The sequence below is a fragment of the Somniosus microcephalus genome, chromosome 13 (genome assembly GCF_052327205.1).
Source record: "Somniosus microcephalus isolate GS21.2 chromosome 13, FLI_Smic_1.0, whole genome shotgun sequence".
Taxonomy (NCBI): Eukaryota; Metazoa; Chordata; class Chondrichthyes; order Squaliformes; family Somniosidae; genus Somniosus; species Somniosus microcephalus.
Window position 1 is genome coordinate 77,076,796 of NC_140999.1, and position 12,762 is coordinate 77,089,557.

The 12,762-nt window shown below is 47.1% G+C and overlaps 1 protein-coding gene across 4 annotated transcripts in view; it reads left to right on the forward strand.

The window, feature by feature from the left end:
• LOC147108428 (DNA-binding protein RFX2-like) overlaps nucleotides 1–12,762 on the forward strand; it is a 160,058-nt gene that overhangs the window by 47,749 nt on the left and 99,547 nt on the right. For all 4 annotated transcript variants that reach the window (XM_086005057.1, XM_086005058.1, XM_086005059.1 and 1 more), the window contains one exon: nucleotides 194–282. In XM_086005057.1, the coding sequence (XP_085861183.1) occupies nucleotides 194–282 (89 nt within the window). The remainder of the gene's footprint in view (nucleotides 1–193; nucleotides 283–12,762) is intronic.

Sequence of the window (12,762 nt, forward strand, 5' to 3'; positions counted from 1 at the left end):
GTGCCCTCTGGCACCTTGTCCAAGATACTGTTCTTCAGGTGTGATCGGGATGGCTCCTTGGGGATTGTATGAAAAGGACGGAAAAGGGGCTGGAAAGCAGCTTGACTTGAAGATGGCCTTGGGATCTTTTAAAATACTGAGCGCTGCAAGATTCCAGTCAAGGCTTGGTTAATATTTTCTGTATTTGTTTTAGGTTCAACAGGTGCAGTCGGTCCAACATGTTTATCCATCACAAGTTCAGTATGTGGAGGGAGGGGATGCAGTCTATGCCAATGGGACCATGTAAGTGACCAAAGTTTGATCAACCCTGCTCTGTTGCCATTTCTATTCATATTGGCAGCTCTTATCTTTTTAATTTCAATTCTCTGCCTTTTCTCCATATCCCTTAATACCCCTACTTCCCAAAGAAGTTTCTATATCTGTTATAAACACCACAGTTGACTTTGCATCTGAAGTAGTGTGTTCTACGATCTCTCAACTCTTGGTGAGATGTTTCTCCTGGATTGAATTTGAACTCTTAAGGTCAAATTATAAGACTATGTCCCCTTGTTCTGTACTCCCCTAATACAGGAAAGAGCTGTTCCGTTAGTTTCCTTCAGTATTTTAAGTGTTGCAATCAGATCATCTCCACGGAATAGAGCCCACGTTTGATCATAACTTAGTTCCTTAATCCTCTATCATCTAAGCAGCACCACCTCCAAGTTCCCCTCCAAGTCTCTCACCATCCTGACTTGGAAATATATCGCCGATCCTTCATCGTCGTTGGGTCAAAATCCTGGAACTCCCTCCCTAACAGCACTGTGGGAGTACCTTCACCACACGGACTGCAGCGGTTCAAGAAGGCGGCTCACCACCACCTTCTCGAGGGCAACTAGGGATGGACAATAAATGCTGGCATTGCTAGCAATGCCCACAACCCAGGAACGAATAAAAATAATCCTGGTGAATTGTCACTGGACTTGTCGAAGGCCAGCTTATTTTTCCTAAGTGGGATGCCCAAAACTGATATTCCAGATGAGGTTTACCAAGGGCTCTGTCTAATTGTAGTAGTGATGCCATAGAACCTTTTAATGTCACCTGAACCACAGGAATAGCCAGACTGGACTGGCGGCAGGTTGATGATGAACAGCCTGATGGGTCATGGTTGTGGTTAAAAATTGACTTAATATTACAATCTGAATCTCAGAAAATTAAAATGATCGAGGTAATTGAGAACGACCAGTAACGCTATCGAGCGATTGATTTATCAGATTCCAGAATCAATCGCATTCCAGAGCGATATAACTAAAAAAACAATTTGATTCCAGAATCGTTTTTGTATTCTGATTGGTCCTTGCATTCATTTTCAGTCACGTTCTACCAAAAATACACAAGTGCTGTGCCGCCTCTGATTTCTCACCCATAGGAGTTTGCGCTGCTCAATATAAAAGTGGGGATTGTCCACTTTCTGTGCTCGCCAGCCTGAGATTTGCTGCCTTTCATCCATTTTAATATTGTCAAAATCACAGGCTCTCGTCAAAAATTATCACTGAATAAATACACATGTTGAACAATTTGAGGAAAAAAATTGCTGGCTTACTCATTGCAATTTCCAACAATTCCTGTTTAGGTTTTTAGGTTCTTTGAACCTTTTTTTTTTTTACTTGCATGCTACAGACTACCCATGTAGATGAACCCAACATCCACTTGCCCTAATGTAAAATATCATAGCATGCCCAGGATAATGAATAGATAAATGCCCAGGATAATGAATAGATAACTTTATTACTTCTGCTATAAGCTAGTGACTATCCTGTGCTTCTGTAGGCTCTTCCTAGTCTTCAAAAGGCAGCAGATTAACACTACACTAGATCTTGTTACACATTTTGGGCCTTCAATTCTAATTATTCTCTTGGATTCAACGTCAACAGGCCATCTTATAAGTGGACTCGGTGTCCCTTACAATCAGGACTTTACCTTTATTGCCGAATATCTAATGATACTGTTCTACATTACCCAGTTCAAAATCTATCAACAGTTACACAAACCAAACCAACCACCTAGGGGACATAGTACGCTAAGTGAGCTGGTCCGTTTCTTCCTGGTAAAGTGATCTAGACGTGAGAACGGTAGCGTAGTGGTAATGTCACTGGGCTAGTAATCCAGAGGCCTGGACTATTGATCCAGAGATGAGAGTTCAAAACCCACCATGGCAGCTGGGGAATTTAAATTCAGTTAATTAAATAAATCTGGAATAATTACTAGCATCAGTAATGGTAACCATGAAACTATCGGATTGTCGTAAAAACCCATCTGGTTCACTAATGTCCTTTAGGAAAGGAAATCTGCCTTCCTTACCTGGTCTGACCTATGAGACTCCAGACCCACAGCAATGTGGTTGACTCTTAAAAGTGGAAACCGCATGCTATAGACAGGGCTAAGCAATCACAAAATCAACTGATCAGGTCAAAGCTCTGCAGTCCTGCCACATCCAGTCGTGAATGGTGGTGGACCATTAAACAACTAACGGGGGGGGGGGGGGAAGAGGCTCCATGTATATCCCCATCCTCAATGACATCCAATCTGGCCAATTACCGCCCCATCAGTCTACTCTCAATCATCAGCAAAGTGATGGAAGGTGTCATCGACAGTGCTATCAAGCAGCACTTACTCACTGTGGTAAACCACTGTTATTGTTGTTCACTGTTGTTGTTGTTGCACACTGTTGTATCTATGCATGCCTCAGCTGGCTCCGCCCCTGGCTCCACCCACATGCCCAGGTATAAAGGTGACTGCTCTGCAGCCCCCTGCCTTCTTGGAAACCAGTCAACCACGAGAGGCATGCTTTGTTCTTTGTTAATAAAAGCCTTTTAGTTACTCTCCTAACTCTCCGTCTTTTATGAGTAATTGATAGCGCATCAATTTTATTAACAAAAACAAAATGTCGGCACCAAACGCTGAGCAGCAGGCGCTGCAGCAAATGACGGCACCAAACGCTGAGCAGCAGGCGCTGCTGCATGCCCTCAGACCAACATGCCTGGACCTAGACCCTCGAGGTGGGTTCGTCTACCAAGTTCGCACAATGGCTGCGTTGCTTCGAAGCTTACCTGGAAGCCTCAGCCGTGACACTAGATGGAAACAAACTAAAAATCCTGGCCTCCAAGGTGGGCCACCAAGTCTACACGCTCATCCAGGACGCGACTACCTACGCGGCGGCTATCGATCTGCTAAAAGGACAATACACACACCCGGTAAATACGGTTTATGCCAGACACCTCCTGAGATCCCGCAAACAGCAGTCCGGGGAATCGGTGGAGGCATTCCTACGGGCGCTACAGATACTCGGCCGAGCCTGCGATTGTAAAGAGGTATCGGCCGCGACACACACGGAGGGACTTATCCGAGATGCTTTCGTTGCGGGCCTCAAGTCCGACTACTCCCGGCAGAGACTGCTGGAGAAGGGCGAAATCGACCTGAAGAAGGCAGTGTCCCTCGCGCTCTCGCTAGACGCGGCCCACCGGAATATGGATGCATTCTCCCCTAACCGCTCCGCACCGTGGACGCCGCAACCTTGGGTCATGGGACCGCCACCCCCGGCACCAACTGCTGCAGCGATGTCCAAGGGCCCGAAATGTTACTTTTGCGGCCAGGCAAAACACCCCAGAGCACGCTGCCCGGCGAAAAACGCTACCTGCTCTGGCTGCGGGAAGAAAGGACACTACGTCAGCGTCTGCAAAGATAAAACCGCTAACGCCAGCAGCGCCGCGTGTGAACCGTGGGGGCAGCCATCTTGTCCGCCATCTTGGACACCTCCAGCCGCGTGGGGATCGGGATCATGGGCGCAGCCATTTTGTCCGCCATCTTGGACGCCTCCAACTCCAATCGCGGGTGACCCGGACTCGACCACCGCCTCGTCTGACGACCACAGCGACTCGCTCGACCATACGCTGGACCAATCTCTCCCTCACCAACTGTCCAGGTCCATGATGGACATTACGGTAAACGGCCGCGCCACTACCTGCCTTTTCGGCAGCGGGAGCACGGAGAGCTTTACCCACCCCGACACGGTGCGCAGTTACTCTCTTCCGGTCCTGCCAACGCGCCATCGGATCTCTATGGCTTCCAAATCCCATTCAGCTGACGTCGGTGGCTACTGTGTAGTGACCCTTTCAGTAAGGGGCACAGAATACAAAAATTTTAAACTTCTTGTCCTGCCCCATCTCTGCGCTGCCGTTCTACTGGGGTTGGATTTCCAGTGCCACCTTAAAAGTGTCACATTAGCGTACGGCGGACCCCTCCCCCCCACTCAGTCTGCAGCCAGCAGCTTTTAAATCGCCCGCCGTGCACCATTTGCAGCCTCTCCACGCTTAAAGTCCCCCCCCCCCCCCCTTGTTCGCTAACCTCACCCGCGACTGTAAGCCCATCGCTACCAAAAGCAGGCGGTACAGTGCCGGGGATAGGAGCTTCATTAAATCCGAAGCAGCAAGACTCCTGAAGGAAGGGATTATTGAGGGTAGCACTAGCCCATGGCGAGCACAAGTGGTGGTAGTGAAGACTGGCGGACAAAGCCAGACCCCTCATCAAGTCCGCCTCCTTCCCCCCGACAGCAGAGGCATGTGCAGCCTTCACTCTCAAAAAGAGAGATTGCGAAGGCCACAATGCACGCAGTGGATGAGTCCATCCCTTTCCAAGTGGAGAGCGACGCATCCGACTTCGCCCTAGCTGCAACCCTTAACCAGGCGGGGAGACCCGTGGCCTTTTTCTCAAGGACCCTCCAGGGCCCCGAGATTCGACACTCCATTGTCGAAAAGGAGGCCCAGGCCATTGTGGAAGCGGTGCGACATTGGAGGCATTACCTGGCCGGAAAACAATTTACCCTGCTCACTGACCAGCGTTCAGTAGCTTTTATGTTTAACAATAAGCAGAGGGGCGAAATCAAGAACGACAAGATCTTGAGGTGGAGAATTGAACTCTCCACCTACAATTACGATATCTTGTACCGGCCCGGGAAACTCAATGAGCCCCCAGATGCCCTGTCACATGGTACATGCGCCAACGCGCAGGTTGATAGACTGCAGACCCTCCACAATGACCTCTGCCACCCGGGGGTCACCAGGTTCTTCCATTTAATCAAATCCCGTAACCTGCCCTACTCCATCGAGGTCAGGACCATGACCAGGAACTGCCAAATCTGTGCCGAGTACAAACCGCATTTTTATAGGCCAGACAGAGCAAGCCTGATCAAGGCCACTCGCCCCTTCGAGCGCCTGAGCGTCGATTTTAAAGGGCCCCTCCCCTCCTCTGACCGCAACGTGTACTTCCTCAACATAATTGATGAGTACTCCCGTTTCCCGTTTGCCATCCCTTGCCCAGACATGACCAGTACCACGGTCATTAAAGGTCTGAATGACCTTTTCGCCTTGTTCGGCTTCCCTAGCTATATCCATAGCGACCGGGGCTCATCCTTTATGAGCGACGAACTCCGTCAGTACCTGCTCACTAGAGGTATTGCTGCAAGCAGAACCACCAGCTACAACCCCCGGGGGAACGGCCAGGTGGAAAGAGAGAACGCGACGGTTTGGAAGGCCGTCCTCTTAAACTTAAAATCTAAGGGCCTTCCGACCTCTCGCTGGCAGGAGGTCCTCCCTGCAGCGCTCCACTCCATTCGGTCACTGCTTTGTACGGCCACCAATGCCACCCCCCATGAAAAAATGTTCACTTTCCCCAGGAAGTCCACATCGGGGACCTCGCTACCGACATGGCTGACGTCTCCAGGACCCGTCCTACTGCGGAAGCACGTGAGGTCCCATAAAACGGACCCCCTGGTCGAGAGGGTGAGCCTCCTCCACGCCAACCCCCAGTATGCTTACGTGGCGTACCCGGACGGGCGGGAGAACACAATCTCCATACGAGACCTCGCACCTTCGGGTGCCCCTGAAACACTACCATTGCCATCCACCACTACCCACAACCCAACCCCTGTAGACGGCATGCTGCAGCCTCAGGACCCGTCATTGACCACCCAACCACTCAATGAGACGCCAGATTCAACGTTGGATGCTGCACCATCACCGCCGCCACCACGACGATCAGGACGGCATACAAGGCCACCTGAGAGACTTACTTACACGAACCTTTAGTACACTTCACCCCGTCGGACTCAATTTTAAACAAGGGGTGAATGTGGAAAACCACTGTTATTGTTGTTCACCGTTGTTGTTGCACACTGTTGTATCTATGCATGCCTCAGCTGGCTCCGCCCCTGGCTCCACCCACATGCCCAGGTATAAAGGTGACTGCTCTGCAGCCCCCTGCCTTCTTGGAAACCAGTCAACCACGAGAGGCATGCTCTGTTCTTTGTTAATAAAAGCCTTTTAGTTACTCTCCTAACTCTCCGTCTTTTATGAGTAATTGATAGCGCATCACTCACCAATAACTTGCTCAGTTTGGGTTCCGCCAAGACCACTCTGCTCCCGACCTCATTACAGCCTTGGTCCAAACATGGACAAAGGAGCTGAATTCCAGAGGTGAGGTGAGACTGACTGCCCTTGACATCAAGACAGCATTTGACTGAGTGTGACATCAAGGAGCCCTAGTAAAACTGAAGTCAATGGGAATCGGGGGAGGGGGAAAAACTCTCCACTGGCTGGCGTCATGCCTAGCACAAAGGAAGATGGTTGTGGTGGTTGAAGGTCAATCATCACAGCCCCAGGACATCGCTGCAGGAGTTTTCCTCAGGGCAGTGTCCTCGGCCCAACCATCTTCAGCTGCTTCATCAATGACCTTCCCTCTAACATAAGGTCAGAAATGGGGATGTTCACTGATGACTGCAGTGTGTTCAGTGCCATTCACAACTCCTCAGATAATGAAACAATCCACGCCTGCATGCGACAAGACCTGGACGACGTTCAGGCTTGGGCTGATAAATGGCAGGTAACATTCGAGCCACACAAGTGCCAGGCAATGACTATCTCCAACAAGCGAGAGTCTAAACACCATCCCTTGACATTCAATGGCATTACCATCACTGAATCCCCCACCATCAACATCCTGGGGGTCACCATTGACCAGAAACTTAACTGGACCAGCCACAAAAATACTGTGGCTACCAGAGCAGGTCAGAGGCTGGGCATTCTACAGCGAGTGTCTCACCTCCTGACTCCCCAAAGCCTTTCTACCATCTACAAGACACAAGTAAGGAGTGTAATGGAATACTCTCCATTTGCCTGGACGAGTGCAGCTCCAGCAACACTCAAGAAGCTCGACACCATCCAGGACAAAGTAGCCCGCTTGATTGGCACCCCATCCACCACCTTAAACATTCACTCCCTCCACCACCGGCGTAGCGTGGCTGCAGTGTGTACCATCTACAAGATGTACTGCAGCAACTCGCCAAGGCTTCTTCGACAGCACCTCTCAAACCCGCAACCTCTTCCACCTAAAAGGACAAGGGCAGCAGATGCATGGGAACACCACCACCTCTAAGTTCCCCCTCCAAGTCACACATCATCCTGACTTAGAAGTATATCGCTGATCCTTCATTGTCGCTAGGTCAAAATCCTGGAACTGCCTACCTAACGGCACTGTGGGAGTACCTTCACCACACGGACTGCAGCGGTTCAAGAAGGCGGCTCACCACCACCTTCTCGAGGGCAATTAGAGATGGGCAATAAATGCTGGCCTTGCCAGCGACGCCCACATCCCATAAAAACGAATTTAAAAAAAAGTCAGACACAGTATTCCGTGCATTTATACTGCTTTATTAACACAATACCATTATAAAATTAAGCATTGAGGACTAAACTAAGTACTTTGATATATGCATTATTAATTGAGTCAGCCGTCATCGGTACAACAGTAATATAAGCGCATCGCCATATCTCGGATTTAGCTGGGCTCTGCTTTAAATGGTATAACAATTATACTGAGTGGCCAAGATCGGCAGATTGCTTTATGGTTACATTAATTATTTGAAGAGGTAACCAAGAGAGTAGACAAGGGTAATGTAGTAGATCTAATATCTAGATTTCTAAATGGTTTTCGATAAGTTACCACATAATAGACTAATGAATAAGGTGAGAGCATGCGGAGTCAAGACAAGTAGCAGAATAGATAGCTAGCTGGCTGCAAGACTGGTAAAGGGTAGCAATTCAGAGTGGCAGAAGTTGGGAAGTGGGATCCCACAAGGATCAGTGCTGTGACCACTGTTCACAATTTTATATTAACAATTTTGACTTTGGAATCAAAAACAGAATTTCTAAATTTGGACGACATCAAATTGGGGGGATAGTCAATACTGAGGAGGACTGCAACAAATTACAAGACAACATTAATAAATTTGCAGAATGGGCATATATTTGGCAAATGAATTTCAACACAAGTGTGAGGCATTGCATTTTGTTAAGAAAAATAAGGAGGAGATCTGTTATTACTTGGAAAATAAGAATCTAAATGGGGTAGAGGAGCAAAAGGATTTGGGAGTACAAATACACAAATCATTAAAAGTTGAGATGCAGGTCAATAAGGCCAGAACATAAGAAATAGGAGCAGGAGTAGGCCAATCGGCCCCTCGAGCCTGCTCCACCATTCAATAAGATCATGGCTGATCTGATCCTAACCTCAAATCTTCCATCACTCTCCATCCCACCCGAACCCATGTGATCTCCCGGGAGAGGCGAAAAACCAGATTAAAAAACCCAACAGCCAATTTGGGAGAGCAAATCTGGGAAATTCCTCTCCGACTCATCTAGGCGATCGAAACTCTTCCAGGAGATCACTCTGTCCCTATATTTTCTACAGTACTTACCTTCTGTAAAGGCGATCTCCACCCCAGCCAGGAACAGGAATAAAACCATCTCCTGAAATCTAACACAGAATTTGAACACAGTAGGAGCAGAACCAGGCTACACGGCCCCTGGGCCCACTCCACTACCCACAGGGCCATGACCATTCCGAACCGAGACTCATGCCCAATTTCCTGCCCGCTCCCCGTAACCCTTAGTTTCCTAGAGGTAAAGGGAATTATCTATTTCTGTTTTAAATTTATTTAATGATGTAGCTTCCACAGCTTTCTGGGGCAGCAAATTCCACAAACCCACCACCCTCTGAGTGAAGAAGTTTCTCCTCATCTCAGTTTTGAAAGAGCAGCCCCTTATTTTAAGATTATGCCCCCTAGTTCTAGTTTCACCCATCATTGGGAACATCCTCACCGCATCCACCTGATCAAGCCCCTTCACAATCTTCTATGTTTCAATAAGATCGCCTCTCATTCTTCTGAACTCCAATGAGTAGAGTCCCAATCTACTCAACCTCTCCTCCTATGACCACCCCCTCATCCCCGGGATTAACCGAGTGAACCTTCTTTGTACTGACTCGAGAGCAAGTATGTCTTTTCTTAAGTATGGACACCAAAACTGTATGCAGTATTCCAGGTGCGGTCTCACCAATACCTTGTATAACTGCCATGGTGTGGAGATGCCGGAGTTGGACTGGGGTGGACAAATGTAAGAAGTCACACGACACCAGGTTATAGTCCAACAGCTTTATTTCTTCACCTGAAGAAGGAGCAGCGCTCCGAAAGCTTGTGATTTCAAATAAAGCTGTTGGACTATAACCTGGTGTCGTGTGACTTCTTACATTTGTATAACTGCAGCAATACCTCCCTGTTTTTATATTCTATCCCCCTAGCAATAAAAGCCAACATTCCATTGGCCTTCTTGATCACTTGCTGCACCTGCATACTAACTTTGAGTTTCGTGCACCAGGACCCCCAGATCCCTTTGTACTATAGTACTTTCCATTTCTTGCCATTAAGATAATAACTTGCTCTATGATTTTTCCTGCCAAAGTGCATAACCTCACACTTTCCAGTATTGTATTCCATCTGCCAAATCTCTGCCCACTTACTTAGCCTGTCTATGTCACTTTGCAGGTTTTTTATGTCCTCCTCACTCACTACTTTCCTTCCCATCTTTGCATCATCTGCAAACTTTGATATGTTACACTCGGTCCCCTTCTCCAAATCGTTAATATAGATTGTAAAGAGTTGGGGACCCAGCACTGACCCCTGCGGAACACCACTAGTTACTGATTGCCAGTCTGAGAATGAACCATTTATCCCAACTCTCTGCTTTCTGTTAGAGAGCCAATTCTCCACCCACGCCAGAATATTACCCCCAATCCCGTGATTTTTTATCTTGAGCAATAATCTTTTGTGTGGCACCTTGTCAAATGCCTTTTGGAAGTCTAAATACACTACGTCCACTGGTTCTCCTTTATCCACCCTGTATGTTACTTCCTCAAAGAACTCAAGCAAATTTGTCAAACATGACTTCCCCTTCATGAAACCATGCTGAGTTTGTCCTATTAAATTATGTTTATCCAAATGTCCCGTTACTGTCTCCTTAATAATGGACTCTAACATTTTACCAACCGCAGATGTTAGGCTAACAGGTCTGTAGTTTCCAGCCTTCTGCCTACTACCCTTTTTAAATAAGGGTGTTAGATTAGCAGTTTTCCAATCTGCCGGGACCTTTGCTGAGTCCAGGGAGTTTTGGAAAATTATTACCAATGCACCCACAATCCCTACAGCTACTTCCCTCAAGACCCTCGGATGTAAGCCATCAATTCCAGGGGATTTATCCTGCTTAAGTCCCATTATTTTACCAAGTACCACTTCCTTAGTGATTTTAATCGTATTTAGCTCCTCTCCCCCTAGAGCCCCCTGTTTGTCCAGTGTTGGGATATTCTTAGTGTCCTCTACCGTAAAGACTGATACAAGATATTTGTTCAGCGTTTTTGCCTTCTCCATGTTTCCCACCATTAATTTCCCAGTCTCATCCTCTAAGGGACCAACATTTACTTTAGCCACCCTTTTTCTTTTTATATAACTATAGAAACTTTTGCTATCCGTTTTTATATTTTTTGCTAAGTTACTTTCATAATCTATCTTCCCTTTCTTAATCAATCTTTGTTATTTTTTGCTGTCTTTTAAAGACTTCCCAATCTTCTATCCTCCCACTAGATTTGGCTACCTTATATGCCCTTGTTTTTAGTCAGATACTATCCTTAATTTCTTTACTTAGCCACCGATGGCTATCTTTTCTTTTACACCCTTTTTTCCTCAGTGGAATATATTTTTTTTGGAAGTTGTAAGATAACTCCTTAAATGTACACCACTGATCGTGTACCGTCTTACCCTTTAATCTATTTTCCCAGTCCACTCTAATCAATTCCGCTCTCATACCTTCATAGTCTCCTTTATTCAAGCTCAGCACGCTTGTTTGAGATCCAACCTTCTCACCCTCTAATTGAATATGGAATTCAACCATGTTATGGTCACTCATTCCAAGGGGATCCTTTACTAGGACATTTAAAATTAATCCTGTCTCATTACACAGGACCAAATCTAAGGTTGCTTGCCCCCTGGTCGGTTCAGTTACATGCTGCTCAAGAAACCCATCCCTAATACACTCAATGAACTCTTCCTCAAGGCAGCCCTGCCAAATTTGATTTGTCCGGTTAATATGATAGTTAAAATCCCCCATAATTATAGCTGTTCCCTTATTACAAGCCTCAACTATTTCCTGATTGATACTCCATCCAACAGGGTTGCAACTGTTTGGAGGCCTATAGACTATGCCCACTAGTGTTTTTTTCCCCTTATTATTCCTTATCTCTACCCAAACTGTTTCACTATCCTGCTCCTTTGACCCAATATCATTTCTCTATTATAGTGATTCCTTCCTTTATTAACATAGCCACCCCACCTCCCCTCCCTTCCTGTCTGTCCTTCCTGATTGTTAAATAACCTGGTATGTTTAATTCCCAGTCATGGTTACCCTGCAGCCATGTTTCTGTAATGGCCACAAGATCATACCCATATGTAGTTATTTGTGCCGTTAACTCATTCATTTTGTCACGAATGCTACGTGCATTCAGATAAAGAACTTTCAAATATGTTTTGTGACACTTAGTTCCTGTTTTTTCCCCTTTTACTACTTTACCTTTTACTCCATACCTTCTGTCCCTTCCTGACACGTTCTGTTTTTTAATTTCCCACTGCTACCTAAGTCTATGACCTTTTCCGTTGTCAGTTCTGTTATTTGTTCTCTAGGAACCTTCCCCCCCCACTAATTAGTTTAAAGCCCTCTCTACAGCCCTAGTTATATGATTCGCCAGGCCAGCACTGACCAAGTGGAGTCCGTCCCAACGGAACAGCTCCCTCCTGTCCCAGTACTGGTGCCAGTGTCCCAAGAAGCAAAACCCATTTCTCCCACACCAGTCTTTGAGCCACGCATTTAACTCTTTAATTTTATTTATCCTAGCCAAATTCGCTCGTGGCTCAGGTAATAACCCAGAGATTATTACCCTTGAGGTTCTGTTTTTTAATTTGACCCCTAGCTGCTCATACTCCCATAACAGAACCTTCTTCCTAGTCCTATCTACGTCGTTTGTACCAACATGGACCACGACAACTGGATCCTCCCCCTCCCACTCCAAGTTTCTTTCCAGCCCAGAAGAGATGTCCTTAACCCTGGCACCGGGCAGGCAACACAGCCTTCGGGACTCCTGCTCTTGACTGCAGAGAACCCCATCTACCCCCCTAATGATACTATCCCCTACCACTATAACATTTCATTTTACTCCCTCCACTTGAATGGCCCCCTGTACCACAGTGCTGTGGCCAGGTTGCTCATCCTCCCTGCAGTCCCCACTCCTGCCCTCACAGGGGGTAAGAACCTCAATCCTGCTTGACAAGAGCAAGGGCTGCGGCTCCTTCAA